Genomic DNA, 19,692 nt, shown 5'->3' on the forward strand with positions numbered 1-19,692 from the left:
AAGATGTTACAAGTAGTAATCATGTGTAACTTGCAATCAATTTAAACATATTTAGTTAAAGAACTTAGTAAAAATAACCTAACAAGCCCTTGAAATTTGTTAAGTCTACACAGTATTTAATATTAATGAATATGCAAAGAAAAACAACAAAGTAATAATCAATATCTCATTTGCAATGCCTCTAAAGACACTTAGATGACAAATGACACATAAATTTCTAACATAGCAAAGTCCAAACAGAGATGACACAAAATACTTAATTCTTCCATTTTTTTAGATAAGGACAAAGCCACACAAAAAGTATTGGAGCCAAGCTACAAGTGTATTAACCAAGTGTGAAGCATTCATGTTGAAATACTTATCATGGATTCCCTGATAGAGCTGGAAGCAACAGGATAAAGGACAGGAAGAACAATTCACCACCAAAGTGAATGACATTGCAGTACAGGAATGGGTGGAAGGTGAAAACTCTTTAAGAAGTGTACAGTGTAATAGATTAAAATAAGCTACTGGAGAAAAAGAGTCCAAATTATTTTCTCATTAATTGTATTTTTTCTCAGAAACAATGCCACATGAAAAATAAGAAGAAATAACTGTTGAACATACAAACGTAGCTTCCTGCAAATTAAGACATAAACTTTCTTTGCAGATGAAGTCTAACCTGATTCCTGAGAAGCTGTTTAACAGTAACATTTTCGACTGTAACAGGAAATGCATAGTTGACACAATGTTTGCAATTCATGAGATCTCTTATATTTCAGTAGCATGCAAAAAAACATAACTAAACAATGCTGTACCAATAGAGAAGGTGTGAAATGATGTAAGACCATATCAGAAGTTAACATTTTTCTTGTGTATTTCTTTCAGAATCTGCCAATTCTTAAAAGTGAAAATTGAGCGAGAATGGCAAAAAGAGCTAAGCTGCTTCAATATAGGTAGCACAATACTGTTGGTGGAAAGTAGTCACATGATATGTACATGTTCAGAAATGGTGCAAAATTGATAGGGATATATAGACTGGTGCACTGATTGAGAAAAGTTTTTTAACAATGCTCAAAGAGCAGAAGAAATGTGATATAGCTGTGTTTGAGATCATACTGGAATAATTATTATTAAAACAATGCAACACATATAATACAATATGTTAATAATATAATAACACTTATTTATTGCTAAAGTACAGTTTATTAATACAATCACACTGTCTGCTTTAAACTCAATTATCAAATAATACAAATATTACTATGTAACCAAGAGTTTACCAACACAGTTACATAATAAACTCTCTAAAGACACAGAGCATTGTTTACTAACACAATCACATTGTAGTGTTAATGAACAAAATGACATTATGATTTTTTTGGTTTTAAAACACTTAAGTAACACAGACACAAATATCAGACACTAAATATTCCACTTAATAAATCAAGTAACAAAAGTATTTAACATTTTTACTGTCAGAATATAGTCTTCTAACATAGTCCAATGCAGAACTTCATATTGTTTTACATTAACCTGCTATATTGCTGTCATTTACACAATATTTAATTATTCTTGTTAATTTGTCTTGTGAGGTTCATTAACATATATTTCTTTACATCTAGCAAATGTTTAGTATTATTTAATTGGTCCTGAAGTCTCCACAATGTTCTATTTACAAAAGCCTTCAGTAAATTCTTAAACTAGAAAAACACATTATAGGAAAAAAATATCTAATAATAATGGCCTCTGAAGAGAATACATAAAAAAAGTTTGTGTGTGTGTTTTCATACAGCAAAGCCACATTGGGCTATCTGATGAGCCCACTGAGGGGAATTGAACCCCTGATTTTAGCATTGTAAATCTGGAGACATACCGCTGTACTAGCAGGGGGAGAAAAGCTTTAATGAAGAAATGTAGTAAAAAATTTATTGTTGTTTTAGTAAAATCCTACACATTGGACTGTGTTTTCTGTCCACTGTAGTGAATTGAACTCATGAATTTAGAGATTTAAATCCATAAAGTTACTGCTGACCCACTGGGTTTGGGGACTGCTAAAAAGTTAGAATTCAGTCAGTTTTGCTGAGGTTTGTTTTTGTAATTATAAATATATTTAGAATAACTTATCCATTTTACAAATGCTCTTAAATGTTTACTACATCTATCATACATATATATATCAAGCAGAAATGCTGTTTGTGCATATACACTTCTCACCTACACTTGGCATGCACCTTCAGGGCCTCTACAGAAAGTCTTGATGGATCAGCACATAAACCTAGTTCTCTATGTTATCCCTCTTGGCCACTATGTATTTTACCTACTATTTTACTGATATCTATATAACTCTGAAAGTACTCTTAGCACCCTCCTAGGAGTGATATTGGTGGGCTTGCATTTGGATCTAATCGCTGTATGTTACTTTCTAAGGACTACTATGTCTTCTCCCCGTGTGCTGAGTAGATATATCAGATATTTGAAAATCATAAGCATGGGATGGCTTTGGCATGACTGTAACCATTCTGCACATTACTCAAGCCTACTCAGTTAGAGACTGCATGATTATTCCCATGTCTAAATAAGTTATATGTGGAGTTTTTGTTTTTAATCTGTAATTTGTCTCAAAAGGACAGTGTACATCCTGTGCACAATATTGCTGTGGGTCCATACTAAATTTTGCACTTCGCTGCTCCACTAGAAGTAACATGTTAGGCAGCACAAACATAAGCAGTTTTTCTATTATCCCATAGTTAGCCATCATAATCAAATATAAAATGATTAAATATAATGGAAAAAAACTGTTAATTCTTTATATTTTAACATGATCACTGATCAAATGATGCAAATAAATTTCCTACTTTAATAACATGAAAACATACCTCACCATCTAAAATGTAAAGATACTTATTAAAGTTGTTCATGTATTTCTGAAGATGCTGGAATTGTTCTTTGAGAACAGTTAATATCTGTGTCTTGATAATACTTGAGAGCCAAAACATACTGTATTCAGATGATTTTCAAATCGAGGAATTATTCTGACAGAATGAAGCAAAGAATCCAAGATATCCAACAAAACTGTTTCAAGATTATGGTGAGTTGGTTCAAGTTTGATCTGCTGTCCAACTGCAACCAATTTTATAATAAACATGTGATTTTCCTGAAACAAAAAAGACATGCATACAAATTTTACTCTATAGACAAATAGATATTTTTGTGCAACATACTGGATGGCTGCATCTTATCTACTCTACAAAGCCTAAAAAAATTTGTAAAAGTTTAGAAAATATTTTAATGTTTTCTAACTAATCTGTAACATTTTTTTTCTTTTTGTGACAAGCAAGTAAACAACTGCATGAAGGTTGTATAGGTATGCAAACATGTATTTTAAAATGCAGTCCTCTGTTATACAGAACTTATCAACTAAAACTAACTGCTCACCATACTTAACTCTCAATTTGTATAAAATATATTTTTGTACAGCCAAGGATTTGAACTGTACAAGTAAATGGCTGGGTTCATTTTCTACTTATGTATGTGTGGTGATGAAAAGCATTATTTTTACAGTTAATAGGTTTTAATTTTTATCTTATGTGGAGTAATAATCAAAGTTTAAATTTTTATCTTATCTGAAGTAATAATCAAAGTCTTAATAAAAAAGGTAAACAAAGTTCTGATACTGTAATGAACATCACATATGAACACAAACAGTACAAAATGATTTACAGTAATTTAAGGTGTATGTCTAAAACTCATGAACATTATACTCAGATTAGTTGACTAACTTTTATCCACAAAGAAGAAAGAAAAGTATATTTAGCCCATATTTGGAAGTAAATTTTCTACAATGCTAAATAAACAACAAAACCAATGTTTAAAGTAATTTTTAAGAAATTTTCCATTGGTTTTTTTGTAAACAATGAAAATATCTTTTCTGTGGTAAACTTTAGAAAATAACATGGGGATGTATTAAAGGTACAAGTTCTTTTACAAGGCAATCAAGCTTGGTCATTGAAATTACATAATATACATAGAATTATGCTATTTTAGGTAAAGTAATAAAAAAAAAAAAAGAATGAATCCTACTAATTATAAGCTAATCAAGCACAAAATTTAAATGTGAATTAAAACACACAAGAGAAACAATCATAATACATGTATACACAAAAATGTTTTGGGAGAGTAACCAAAACTTTTTTCCTTCTTCTCTGAAAGCTGTTAGTTTGTATCACTGTAGTTTAACTTTTTTTTAATGTTGAAGAATATATACTCAGCAGTGTGTTGTGGTTCTTGCACTTGTATACTTCTTTGTAAACCTTTTTTTGAAAATGCAGAAAAAATGTTTTAGGACTGTTTCTCTTTGTGTGTAAATTAAAGTTTTTCTACTTTTATTCTTAATGCAAATCTTATGTGAGTTGTATGATAGTGTCAGTTAACATTAACTTTGATATTCAAAGATGACTACAACGATAACTTGAATTTTATAATTCAGATGTTTTACCTCAAAACATTGTAAATGGGTTGGTAAATGTTGTGTAGCAACTTTCCACTGGCTAAGGCTAACCACTTCAAAAAAGAATTTCAAAAGATTAAAAAAAATAGAAAGACACAAGAGGCTTATGCCTATCACTATTATAAATAAAGAGATGTGTAAACTGTGGGAGATGGCAGCAAGGGCTTAAGCTTTTATAAGAAAGGGTACATCAACTAACAATGATTTTCAGAAAGTTAGGAAGAGTATTATACAGTGGAGGTAACTGTAACGAGCCTGTTCTATTGAACAAAATATTTTATTCATTGAATTGTATATACAAGGAACTACTAGAGAGAAAGTCAACAAAAGAAACAGAGAAGGATGTGGATGATAACCTAAGAAGATTGTAGTTATGGGTGATTCCTTGACAAAGTATGTGAATAGGATTGTCTGTGGGGTAAATACAGAGAAAATAATTAAACAAACATATTCCTTTAGAAAGAAAAGGGTAGCTCCAAATAAAAAATCAGGTTGGTTCACAAAGGGTATAAGAGATAAAATTAAAGAAAACCATTGTATATTCAAGAAATATAACAAAGTCTTCAGATAAGGTAAAACCCTTTAGGACTGATAGAGATCGGCCTATATTTAATGATTATGAGAAGGCTGGGTTATTAAATTTGTTTTTCTTCAGTTTTAATTAATGAATATTTAAAAGGTATTCCTAATCTTGAACAGGTTGAAAAAGATGATTTCATTAATTCTGAGCTTGTTTAGAAAACATTGAGCAGTTTAAAGAACGATAAGGCTACTGGGCTAGATATTTACCAAGAAATTTGAAGGAGGTTAAGGATTAGATATATAAGCTGCTTGCTACTATTTTTGTTAGTTCTTGAATAGTGGGCAGGTGCCAAAGGATTCTAAGTTAGCTAATATTTCACTCCTCTTTTCATGAGAGATAATAATTCTCCCAGTGATTACAAGTGTATTAATCTTACATCAGTTGTGAAAAAAATTTAAGAAAGTCTGATAATAGAGGCTTTACAAAGTCATTTCAAAGGGTTACTGATTATGTAGATGAGGATAACAGTGTAGATTTGGTATATTGACCTTCAGAAAGCATTTGACAAGGTGCTAAATAAAACATTTAAAAGGAATTATCTCTGTAGGTATTAGAAAACAATTACCTAACTGGATAGAAGAGCAGCTGAATGGAAGATTGTTACTGTAAATACAATTCAGTCACACTATTAATATCACAAGTGAGAGTCAGGTTTAGAACCTTTGCTCATTTTTTGATTTACATCAATGACATAATAAAGGAACAATTAGTTCTAATAATAAAATAATTGTATAGGTGAGAAAATAACAAATGCAAAATAGATTATAAAGTAATGTTGAAAGAGTCAACAATTTAAAATAACTTTATTGATAAAACATGAATACCATGTTTTGGGCAACAGCACTTCATCAGCTCTGGAGTATTTATGTACACATTATATTGTAAACATCACAATCTGAGTTGATGCTTTTCAGTTTACCTATTGTTATTATACTAACAAGCAAAAAAGGATTTACAAATCTGTATTTTATAAACAGAATTTTAAGAAATGTTCTGATCTTCCCACATTTTCTATAACTGAGGATATAAAAACTTGCTTTCTTAAAGAACTCATTATATTATATTCTACATAATATTATATTTCTCAGTTTTCCTATTGTTATTATAATAACAAGAAAAAAAGGATTTACAAATCTATATTTTATAAACAGAATTTTAAGAAATGTCCTAGTCTTCCCACATTTTCTGAAACTAAGGATATAAAAACTTGCTTTCTTAAAGAACTCATTATCTTATATTTTACATGTGAATAATTAAGTATACAAATACTACATATCTTTCTTTCCCGTAGTATTTATTATTTACAACAATCTTTAATTTTTTTAAATTCTGATTAAACCTGGTAGCTGTCACATGAAACATCAAACCTGAGGTGTTACTTCTTTGTGACTCAATATTTCAAGAAGACAACGTACTATTTGTGGGATAGTTTAATTGCATTCTACTTGACCTTGTGTTTGTGAGGATACTTTGAAGTTGTCACAAGAAACAAAGACATTTCTATGTCCTGGTACCCTTTTCTCCATTTTCTTGTGATAAGCAAATTTTATGGTTATGATGAAGCCTTCAATTGAATCTGAGGAGAGCAGTCTGTCTTTTAAGAAAGCCAAAACTTGGTTCTTGAAGTCTTATCAATGTTTATACTTACTGAAAATTTGAAAATGTGTACTACAGTTTAACTTTTTCATTTAGAATATCCTTTAGTTTCCCTTGATACAATAAATAGTGTTGAATTTGTTGTCTTTTTTTATTCCATTTGTTACAAATCACTGCAATTTTCTTCTCTAAATTAGATTCATGAATCTCTCATTTTTGTGGAGATCAAGAGATGCATAATGATACAGAAAGTTCACTGTTACATTATTGATTCGTTGTTGCTTGATGAAGTGTTTTATGGCACAAAGCAGCTAGGCTATCTGCACCAAACATCTGGTAAAAAGTTAAAAGTAAATTTAGTAAAATTCATAAAAGGAAATTAAGGTAAAACAAAACAAAGTTAAAAAAAACAACATAAATAGCATAAAACCAATGTTTACATCTAGTCTACAAAGTCAAGAAAAAATTACAGAAATTTAAGTTGTAAAGGACTTTCTGTAGTGTAACTGTAATAATGATAACTCACCAGGAAGACTAACAGGTAAGTACAAAAACCACCATCAGTCACCTGATATAATAATACCTTGCCAGGATGACTAATGGGTAGTTCGAACAGCAGCGTTAGTCACCTGAAGTTGGCCTTTCCAGTCCTAGCATCGAGTTATTTCATGTTAGGCCAGTTTCTAATTTTAAATTGAACTAGATGATTTTAAAAGGGAACCACATTAAAAGGTGTAATGTAGAAATTAAAAAGATTAATGACCTTTAGAAAACTAAAAACATTACCAAGGTGGACAGTGTCACCATCACTGTCTAACATTATGGACAAACCTTGGGACAGAACATGTTTAAAATGGTGCCGTTGTTGAGAGTCATAACAATGACAAGAAAGTAAAATGTGGCTTATTGTAATTTGAGTGTTACACAAACTACACACTGGTGCATCAGTCCCAGATAAAAGCAAATGATGAGTTAAAAAACTGTGACCAATGCGTAGTCTAGTTAGAACAACTTACTCTCTTCAACCCTGACGCAAGCAAGACGACTAAAGTCCAATATAATGTTTTATTTGGAAAAGCTTGTTTTCGTGTTGCTAACTCCAAGTCAACTGCCAGCTGGCACAGAGATGAGTCTTGAATACAGGACCATAGTCTATGTATGGGACAGGTACAGTGGTGATAGAGCCAGAGCAGATAGACTTAGCTGCAGTGTCAGCAAGCTCATTCCCATGAATACCAAAGTGGCCTGGTATCCAGAAAAACTGGATAGAAGTAGATGTTAAAGAGAAATGGGCCAGTGGTTTTGAATATCAGCAAGAACAGGGTGTAAATTAACTTGAAGCAATTCCAGGTCCAGTAGAGAACTATGCGAGTCAGTATAAATAGTGCAGTTTGACTACTGCTTAACTTCTATGTGATCCAGGGCAAGGGAAATAGCATACAGTTCAGCAGTAAACACAGAAGCTGTAGTGGGGATTCTGTGTGCAACCACCGAACCACAACAATCCATGGCAGAGCCAACACAGTCACCTGATTTTGAACCATCTATATAAATAGGAATGCAAGGATGGTTCAAAAGATGTTCAGCAAATTGCAGATAATATTTCCAATCAGGAGTGTCAACTTTTCTCAGATGATTTAAAGATAAGTCACAATTAAGAAATGTAAGAAGCCATGGTAGGATCGGCTAACCAGTGGATACAGCAATGTTTATTGAGAACAGACCCAATTCATCTAACTGTACCTGATATGAATGCCAAAAGGAGCAATGGCAAACCATCTGGTCTGAAAAAGCATGGCCCAACAAGGAAGGAAAACAAAACCCCAGATGAGATGCTTTGGTAAGGAACAAAGTATCAAAGCATATTGTAAAGACAGTTGCAAACAATGGAGGTGCAAAAAGGTTCATGAGACTCTATGTATAAGCTCTGAACTGGGAAAGTGCTGAAAGCCCCAGTGCAGAGCCAAAGACCTCAATGATGAATAGGATCTAGCATCTTTAAGGCCAAAGGTCAGCCAGAGTTATAGTTCAATAATCCACAGTCAAGTTGCGACTAATAAGAGCACTACATATCTTTAGCAGAGAACGTCGATCTGCTGCCCAAGTGGTGGAAGAGAGGACACAGAGGATGTTCCGTGCTCTTATACATTTGACCCATGTGTGGTGTAAAGGTCAGCATACAGGCAAAGATAAGTTCCAAGAACCTTGTCTCAGGGACCACAGACAGCACAACTTCACTGATATGGAGTTCAGGATCAGGTTGAATACACTTCTGACAATTTTGTTTAAGATCCAGTACTTACACTGTTGACAAGTTTGATCAGATTCAGTACTTACACTGATGACAAGATTGATCATATTCAGTACTTACACTGATGACAAGTTGGATCAGATTCAGTACTTACACTGATGACAAGTTTGATCAGTACTTACACTGATGACAAGTATCTTACACTTAATGACAAGTTGGATCAGATTCAGTACTTACACTGATGACAAGTTGGATCAGATCCAGTACTTACACTGTACTTGGATCACACTGATGACAAGTTTGATCAGATCCAGTACTTACACTGCTGATCTCGGTAACACAGTGATCTAACGAAATAGAAATAACTTTGTTTATATCATTATGTAGAATGATATGGCTTTACCATCTTTACCAAATAATCCAAAACACACATCTGACAATATAAAATATCACAAGTATTTTGTTCAAATGTTGCTTATTTCATTACCAACAGGTAATTTTAACATGGTAACAAAACTAACATGCCAGCCAGCCATGGTAACAAAACTAATGTTTTAATGAACGTTTATTGTTATCCAAATCAGATATGTGATGATTGGACTTATGATCTGAAATTGATTATCCAAGCTCACACTATATCCACTAGATTTGCATAAGCTTCTCTCACTTGCCTCTTTTAAAGTCAATCACAGCATTTAAAGTATTTCAAGTTGTTTGTGAACAATGTCCAGACCTCAGTAAAGAAATATCGATGCTTTACCACTTGAAAAACCATCAGAAGCTTTTAGTTGAATTTTATTCAGTTTGTTTAAAGTTAGGCACAAAACTAAACAATGAGATATGTTTGCTCTTCCTTCCATGGGTATTCAAACCGGTTTCTAGCAATGTAAGTCCGAACACATAGTGCTGTGAATTTTATTCAGTGATTTGGAAAGTTACAATATGTCAGCATTCTAATAACATTCAATTATTAATACTTTAAACAACAGGCATAATTCATGTTGTGGTTCCACAAGGTAAACAATCTTTTAAAAACCTGAGAAATAAAAAATAAACACATATGTACACAGAAAGTGAAGCCATTTTTATATCAATAAAAACCAAAACTAAAATTACTGTAAGAAGAGTACTAGAGAATAGTGAGTGTTTAATTTCAAAGAGTGAAAATTTACTTATCTATAAATTCAAATATTGAATTACACCATTAAAAGGACAGAAAACGAACCAGATTCATATGAAACAGTTGTCATAAACAAACACTGTCTTTTCACTTTACCAATACTGAAGTAAAAAATGGTTAACACTTAACAATATAATCATGAAGAACTTAACAATCATTAAATATTAAGTCATGAAATAATACAAATAATACCACCAACACTAAGCAGTCTTGTTTATCCAGAAATAAGCCCTTCTTCAATGAAAATATTATCAACAATCTTTAACACTATATACAAACACTGTTCTTAGTTCATATCCTAAGTCTTTCTTCTCTCATAGGGTCTCATGTAGAGGTTTACAGAAAAGTCAAAAAATTTCCAGTTAACTTAATAACTGACTGATTTATATTATAAGCTCACTGTACACAAGGACGACATTAACCAGTTTCACGTGTAAAAGTTACTTACATTTTACATGCAGACGTAAACTATTTACTTTAGTTTTTTGTGCTGTCGGGTTATCGATGGATCAATTTTAAGTTTATGGACTTATAACACTAAAATCCATGGTTCTATTCCCTATGTTGATCAATATTTGAGGCTTCAGCTGCTTATGAAGTAGTTTTAATGTCATAAATCACAATCGATTCAAACCAGACCTACACCTCTTCACAGATGCTTATCTTTCTGGTTGTGGTACATCTCTGAATAGCTATCTCACCTCAGACATTTGGACCAGCATAAGCAATTCCTCCACATCAGTGTGCTCGACCTTTATTCTATCAAATGGAGATGTTTGCATTTCTTACCAATGCTAGTAGATGGTTTGATTATTATCCATTCTGACAATTTCATGGTGGTTTTATATATCAATAATAGAGTAAGTACCAGATCTTTAACTCTTTATTTTTAAACACTCGACCTCATAAACATCTGTCCAGTGAATTTGCTTTATATATTATAATGTATTAAGAGTGATGTACCTCATAGTAAACCATCTGTACCCTCTTCCACCTATTAAACAGCCACTTCACTCACAAGTTTCCTGATGTGTATGCTTTGTTTTGGATACTTACGACTTCTTTTCTCATCAGTCATGAAGATTCATGAGTACAAATGGAGCTAGCAAACATGGAATTAACATCACTCTCCTATTGGTAGAGAGAGGGCCTTTACTGCACAGTAACATCATTATCCAATAATATAATTCATGAGAACTTACGAAAGTTTAGGTAGGAGTTGCCTGAAAGCTAGTGTCATGCAAATACTTAAGGAAGATGCTAACAGAAGATAGAATCTTTCTCTGAAATGCTAGGTATCTAATTGAAAAAAATTTTTATGTAAGAAAATGTTAACTTTCCAAAATCAGATCTGTGGTGACTAACCAGCAGGAGATAATACAAGGGGGGGATCCCATCTTCTCCTTTACATTTGATGATGTGTTAAAATCTTCCTTTTTGTTCTTTTATGTTTTGCATGTTGTTTGTTAGTGTTTCCTTTATTATATAGTTGTTAATTAACTAAAGTTTCAAAATTCACTCCAGATGAAAATGAATCTTGAATTTCATATGAATTTTAATACCCTTTTCACTGAGGAGAATTTTCAAAACATTTCTCAACGAAGCTGAATTTTCTTCCTTTTATTTTAGGTTGATCCACTTCTGATCTGTCTTATAGTGAAGTTATTTCTATTTTGAAAGTCATGTCTATGACGGAAGTCCCTATACCTTTGACTCAAACTTACTTTCATACATGTTACTGAGTATGATTGAATTAATGGAAGATTTCTGTAGGTTCACTGAAATTCTCTATCAATCCCTATCTATTCTACAAGATTCTTTGTATCAGTTGAATACTCAACGTCTGTATACATTTACCATTTATCTAAGAACGAAAAGCCTCTCTTTTTGGGTCTTTGTACCACATCCTTCAGCTCAGATGGTAAATTAATTTATTCAGGATTATACCAAGTTATCCACATACCTGCCTATTTCCACACATTAAAATTATATAGATATGATGAAAAATCATACCTACAGCTACAGAACAACTTATTAGACATTGATTTTCTCAGACAATTATCATAAACTCTTGCATTTCAAAGTTTCCAACATCAGTTTAGGGTTTAATAAACAATACCATAATAAACAGAAAAAAATTTAAACAAAAAATTACTGGTGATGAAAAATGAATTAAGAAGTGTCATGAGATAAAAGTAAAGATAAAGAATGGAACATAGCTGTGAAATGATGTCCACATTATGAGAGAAGATACAGAATGGAACATAGCTGAGAAATGATGACCACATTATGAGAGAAGGTACAGAATGGAGCATAGCTGTGAAATGATGTACACATAATGAGAGGATGGCTGAATACTGTCAAGAGGAAACAAAGTTGACAAAGCCTTATGTAGTAGATGGAAATAAATAAACAAGTTAAATTTCTCATTGAAAACGGGAGATGAAAGAGATTAAAACCATAGGAAATAAAGTTGTAGGCTGCATAATGAAAATCACTAATATATGAAAATAGGCTGTTACGTCATCAACATGTAACTACTTTACCTAGTCACTGTTGAGATTTGACTTATGTGAGGTAGTTCTTCCATCACAATAGAGACAGAAATAGTAATACCAGCTTGTAAGTTCATAAGCTTTAAAATATAAGTCAAAAAACCAAAGTAAGTCTCTATCATTTAAAAATGCATCTTTCGAATGCAGAACTATATAGGGAGCTAACAATTCGGGAGGTGGTGTCCACTCTAACTGTTAGAAAGCAAATGTATCATCCCACTTTTGCTACTCTCTTGCTTTACATGTGACTTTTGAACTAGCTGCACATGTACTTTCCATTCCTATATCCTTTTTCCTTTGTTCCATATCAGAGAAAATTATAACTGGCTGAGTATTCCATAATCTACAAAATCCTACTGATTATTTTGTGAAAGAATTGGTTTTAAAAGGAATTTGACCAACCAAATAATAATAGTTGACTAAAGAACCCTCATCATACTTTCTCCAGCTGGTTTATTCCTGGGAGATCTGGTACGGAAAAAGAGATGGACCAGTCTAGGTGTATTGGTAAATAAGATAAACCAGACAGCATATCTACAGTTAAGAATGTCATACTCATTTTTACATACAATTTAGTGACCTAGACTTTCAAGATGGAAGAATAATATACCTGGTTAGTGTGTTTTCTCACAAGTTTATTCCTCTTTCAAAAACAACATTCCAACCAAATTCTTTAGACACTTTCCGAGGACTGCTTGTCTGGGTTCCTGAACCAAATCAATGTGAGATCCCCAGTGACATTCCTGTTGTTACGTTAGTTTCAGTAAGATATCGAATCAATGTTAATATTTTCTTACAGTGAAAACATAATTCTGACAGATACTATACTCTCCTCACACTTCTGGTGCTTCTTTTCTGACTAATACAGAACTGAAGAATGTGAACTACAGTAAATAGGAAGTTAGCTGTGATAGTGGTGTGTGTTTTAGTGATGAGTTGTTCTTGGACATTTACATGCTACAACGCAGCTGAATCACATTGAAACGTAAAGTAGGTGGGAGTTTCAAGACTAGAAGACAGTATAAACATTTTCACTCTTTGAAGGTTGCAATGAACAATACAAATTCTTGTTGAAAATAGTATGAAAACTGATATTTTAGGGTATGTACAGTGATATGATATAACTTCCTATGTATACATACACATAAACCATCAGTTATAAATATAACTAGAAAAATAAAACTGAATATAACACATGGCAACTGATAGTGTACTTAATATTTAAAATTAATTTATAAATAAAATCAGGTATAATAACTTTATATCAAACACAAAATATCTAAATAAAAATGTTGTTGAATAACTTGTTGAAAAAATATGTCAAGGAATAAATATTTTTGCAAGTATAACATTATACAACATGAAATTATATTGTGTGTGTGTTATTATAACATTAAACAACATGAAATTATATTGTGTGTGTGTTATTATAACATTATATAACATTAAATTATATTGTGTGTGTTATTATAACATTATATAACATTAAATTATATTGTGTGTGTGTTATTATAACATTAAACAACATGAAATTATATTGTGTGTGTGTTTTATTATATTACATTATATAACATTAAATTATATTGTGTGTGTGTGTTATTTGTAATAAAGCCATATCGAGCTATCTAACATATTCACTGAGGACAATGAAAACCCTGATTTTATCGTTGTAATTCTGTAGTAAAGTGCTGTACCACCCTGAGTTTCCAAGAATTTCCAAGTATGTCAGAGTTTTAAGTATTTTAATCTAACCTAGACTGTGCTAACGTATCTACTTAAATAGATGTTACAAACTTGGGACTTCCTAATAGAGCCACAAGTCTTTTCATGTGTTATTACTGATATAGTCACTAATATGGTTGCCTTTAAACTTTACTCATCTTGGCTCATTTATTGTAGACGATATTTAAGTCATGGTGTGAGGATGCTTTCTCGGTAAACACAGATGAATTCCTTTTAGATGGACCAAAATTATCAAGAGGTTTTTCAGAGATGTCACAGAAAATTAAAGTATATCTAAGGGTAAAAATGTAGTACTACTTAGTTACACAGTTTATCACATCACTCTAAATAAAAAAACATCACTGGAGAACACAAGTTCCACAAAATATACTTTGAACTTTAAATATGAACAATTAATGTGGACTTAAATCGAGAGGTAAAAAATGTAAAAACATGTACAAATTACACGGTTAGCAATTAAGTAATAAAGATATCTCATGAAGAAAACATCAGTACTTATTAAAAACTAGATTTATTTTAATATGTTAAATATCATGAGATCAGTTAAAATAAACTATGAAGTTTAAAACATATTATATTCAATTTTTACAGACTTATCACTGAGAAAGAGAATATGTTTTGGAATAAATTATCTATCACACGTGTCCATCATGTCTTAGTTGTGTACAGTTTCAAAAATTAATGTTTTCATTCTTTATCGTACAATAAATTACTTGATTAAATATCTCTATAAATGATTCCTTTTTAGTGAATATTTGTTAGCGCTCGTAAAAAGTTTATCATACCATATTTTACTTCGTCTTTCATTATATTTTAATTTTTTACATAATTTTCTTTTATTCTTACCTATCAATTTAATTGTAATGAGACGTATCTAATATTCATACAATAAACAATATTTAACAGTTTTACAGACATTTCAGTTTGAATAGTTTGATCTAAAACAGCTTCGTTTTTTTTTAAATAATTTCCAACCTATAAATGAGACATCAAGACTGACATTAGATCTAATAAACATTTGGCCTCGTTTTTTGAATAAATTTGGTATTAACTGAAATGTCATATTTTGTTACTAGTTTCTGCCAAATGTTTGTTATATTTCTGCTAATATCGGGAATATATGATATGCAACAGTATATGGTTTCATGATTTTTTGATTTGTGAGGTACATTTACTTTTGTTGGTTGATTTTGCTTTATGTTTAGGTGTGTGTGTATAATATTTAACTACGGTTTGTGGAGGAAACTTGTTGATGAAGTATTGTTTTATTTTGTCTAATTCATTATTAATTTTATCTGGTGAGCATATTTTGTTTCTTAGTGTGTTGAGTTTTGTTTTGTTTCATGTGCTGAGTTCAAGAATGTATAGTCCAGTATGGGTGATTTTTCAGTGGATTTCTGTTTTAAATTGCGTGTCAGTTCTTGTAATTTTGAGGTTAAATATGATATTTGATTGCTTTCTTTCTATTCACATGTGAAGTTAATGTTGGGATATATAGAGTTAATGTGATTGAAAAAAATTAAGTGTGTGTTGTGTGGATGTGAATCTCACAATTGTGTCATCAACATATCTGTACCAGTTTAGTGGCGGATGTAATGCTGTGTTCATTGTTTGTGTTTCAACTTGCGTCACACAAATATTGGCTAGAACTGGTGATACTGAGTTGCCCATGCTTAGGCGATTTGTTTGTATATAGTTGTGGTTGTTGAACATGAAGTTTGTCTTCATTGTGGTGAATTCTATGAGGGTTGTTGGGAATGTCTATTGATGAGTTAGGGTCTCAAATACAGAGTTCTAAGACTATCATACAGGCTTCAGCAGTTGGGACTTCTGTAAAGAGGGAAATAACATTGAAACTGGCCATTAAGGCTTTATGATTAAGTTAAGATTAGACTTGAAATTAAAAGTCTTTGATGAATGAGTTGGCTGATGTTACATATTTGGAGAATGCCCATGCTTTGTATTTACCAAGATTTTAATTAAACAATTCATATGTGGATGTTATTGGTCATAATGGATGATCTGGTTTAAGAGGTTTGGGGATGCCAAATATTTGTGGTGTGCATGAGTCGGTCTTGCATAGGTAGGAATAAAGTTTTTGAAACTGTGTTGGCTTTTTCATTTTTAGTAGTATTTTGTTCAGTTGCATTTCATGTGTCTTTGTTGGATTTGTGTGTATTGGTTTTAATTTGTTTGTGTCTGATAGGTTGTTCTTTATTTTTTGAATGTATTTATTCATGTTCATTATGACTATAACATTTCCTTTCTCTGCTTTTAAAATTTTTATGTTTTTGTCGTGTTTTAGGTTTTTAATGGAATTAATGTCTCTTTTTGTAAGATTGTTTTTAGCTTTCTGTTGTGAAATTATGTTGATGATTTTGCGAGAAAATTATTTGAAAAAATCTTTTAAAATGTTGTTTTTAGGTGTTTCTGGAAAATATAAATTTTTAATTTTTTGGGGAAGTTTGGCTGTTGAAAGTCAATAAAATTGTCAGAGTTGTCTTTCTGTTGGTTGTTTTCTGTGGAAAGTATCACAAGTTTTCTGGCTAGGTCTTCTAAACATGTTTTAATTTCTAATGTTGGACCTTAGAACCAACCTAGAAAATAGTTTTTTGGTAAAAACTAGTCGCAAAATATGACATTCCAGTTAATACCAAATTTATTCAAAAACCAAGCACAAATCTAAGTTCTATATTATGTAAAAACTACAATGACAAACACCACACCAATATTATTTATAAAATACAATGTGATAACTGCCACAACTTCTATATTGGAGAAACAAGTAGAAAAATGGAAACCACATTCAAAGAACACAAATAGTCACCTTCACACGTTTTCGAACACTGTAATTCAATCTTTGGCTTTCCTTCCATCCAACAGTTCCTCAACTGCAGAAGTAAAACCCTGGAATTTATTGTTCAACAGAACAGAATTATTATTATCAATTTCCTAAGTTTTAAGTCAAATAGTGTTCTTTCTGCCATCCTGAATGTCAATGTTAACTGATATATCTTTTCCATGTAAATGTTTAAGCTCCTCCTAAAATCTTACTGTCATTCTACACAGTCCACACTTTACCTGCCTCTTCTTTAATGAGGATACTCTCCAATTACAAATTCTACACACAAATTGCACATCTTCATTACTAGCTTCCTTCAAAATACCTGCCAGTCCAAAGCTCCCAAATGAAATCCCGTCATTGTGCTCGTCACATCTGACAAACTTTGAACGCTTGTCTCCAAGTCTTAACCGTTGTATTGATACTTGCAGCCTTACAGTTATCAATACTAATTACCATAATCTTTTGCTAACAGCTACTATTGAGCTTAACATTTAAGAATCAATTACATTATTTTTTTTATCATTACTCCTTCTTCACAATAACGTAATGAAGTTTAGCTATATAGAACTTTATAAATTAGTATAACTGACAACATACGTGAGGTTAATAACAACATATTTTTAGTCTGATTTATAATCTACTTATTTTTATAAGCTGGATCAAAACTAGCGATCTCACTTGAAGTAATAAAGTTAATTCTTAAAACACCAAAAGATATTAAAACTTTTAGAATAGGCTCGTTACAGTTAATCGAGTTCACTAATTTTTGCTGTAATAATAAAACACGAAGAGAAAAACAGTTTTAGTAAACTATATTTTAGATTATATTTACTTAATAAAAAAAATATATTTATCCTGTTCTACGATTTATCACAAGCTTATCTTTAACGAAGCCGAAAGTACCGTTACAATGTTAAGCCTATTTAAAAATTAAACCTTGTTGTAAAATCTACACATTTTAAATTTTAAGTTTAAATTGTGATCATCTTTCTTTCATTTACAAATCAGACTACATCTAGTTGTTATTTAACCCAAATGACTTCGAATTTTAATATCAAGATTAAATAACTCACAAATTTATAAGAGCGACCACTCTTACCCTGCATCTCAAAACTTAGATTTGATAATCAGCGTTAACATATAAAATATACATATATATTTGCTAGCATTTAAACGACAAAAAGCAACCTGAGCATTGAGAGAATTTTTGTTCAATCGGAAATTGGGAATGAACAGATTTAAATAATAACAAATGCAATGAAATGTACAAAATAACATTTGATATACACGTGTTAGAAAACTACTGTGAAGAAAGGCTCAAATTTAACAATAAACCATTAATATAATGATAAATATGAAATATTATTACTTCATCAGCTTTTATGTCCTTTCCAACAATATAGTAAGCTACTTTAGAAATACTCAACAATATACACCGTCTCTTAGGAATCAAACTATCACTGCACAAGTTTCGAACTCTGTGAAAAGTAATCCGACGCGAGTTCGCGCCCCCACGCGCTAAACATGCTCGCCCTCCCAGCCGTGGGGGTGTATAATGTGACGGTCAATCCCACTATTCGTTGGTAAAAAAAAGAGTAGCCCAAGAGTTGGCGGTGGGTGGTGATGACTAGCTGCCTTCCCTCTAGTCTTACACTGCTAAATTAGGGACGGCTAGCACAGATAGCCCTCTAGCTTTGTGCGAAATTCCAAAAACAAACAAACAAACAAACTCTGTGAAAAAAACAACTGCGGCGTATATTTCAAAATATTAATTTTACTAAAAGTAATTACAAAGGCTATTTGGAAGATCTGAGTTGACATAATAATGATGTCTATTCTGGAGTGTTTAACTCATGTATTTCTGTTGCTTCTAATATGCTGTTGGAGGAATATCTTAATCCTGGCTCTCTTTAGGTTTTTGATGGTAGCATCAATAATGGCTTCTATATGCTACTTAATTAAAGTAATGACGGCTTCCTGTAAATGTAAAACCACGGAAGATATGAAAGACGCTTTAAAGTATATGTCTAAAGAAATCTGTACGGATATCTTGATATATCTTATTATAGTTGTGGTAACTGTCCTATGGCGATTACATTACGTATCCATGATGAATATCGCAAGAAACCTGATTGACGTAGTTGTGGTGGTTCTCCTCATCTGTTTAATTATTTTAGCCATGACAAATGTACTAAAACATTCAAATAATGTCTTTTGGTTGGTTATCCTAAGTTGTTTCGTAAATATCATCCTGATGGTTCTCGGCAGATGTTTGACAAACATTATCATGATAGCAGTATTAATATGTTTAACTTCACTAATCATATTAATTGTTTTGATGCGTGAGACTAAAATGATAATGATAGATATCGAGAGATACTTAACTGTAAAGGTGATGATCAGTATCTTAGAGAAACTGATTAAAGTAATAATAATGATCTACACTCCAA

At 31.7% G+C, this 19,692-nt stretch overlaps 1 protein-coding gene across 18 annotated transcripts in view; it reads right to left on the bottom strand.

Moving 5' to 3' along the window:
• The window catches only part of LOC143242824 (dynein axonemal heavy chain 7-like), a 38,133-nt gene extending 19,778 nt beyond the window's left edge, over window positions 1-18,355 (bottom strand). For 8 of the 18 annotated variants that reach the window (XM_076486366.1, XM_076486365.1, XM_076486364.1 and 5 more), the window contains exons 1-2: window positions 17,225-18,261; window positions 2,859-3,136 (exon numbers count right to left, since the gene is read on the bottom strand). In XM_076486366.1, the coding sequence (XP_076342481.1) occupies window positions 2,859-2,978 (120 nt within the window). In that variant the 5' untranslated portion in view covers window positions 2,979-3,136; window positions 17,225-18,261. Of the gene's footprint in view, window positions 1-2,858; window positions 3,137-17,224; window positions 18,288-18,315 lie in introns of those variants that run through there. The other 10 variants (XM_076486368.1, XM_076486373.1, XM_076486371.1 and 7 more) reach the window with 8 other exon arrangements.
• Between the last annotated feature and the right edge of the window lie 1,337 nt (window positions 18,356-19,692).

The sequence above is a fragment of the Tachypleus tridentatus genome, unplaced genomic scaffold (genome assembly GCF_004210375.1).
Source record: "Tachypleus tridentatus isolate NWPU-2018 unplaced genomic scaffold, ASM421037v1 Hic_cluster_2, whole genome shotgun sequence".
NCBI lineage: Eukaryota > Metazoa > Arthropoda > Merostomata > Xiphosura > Limulidae > Tachypleus > Tachypleus tridentatus.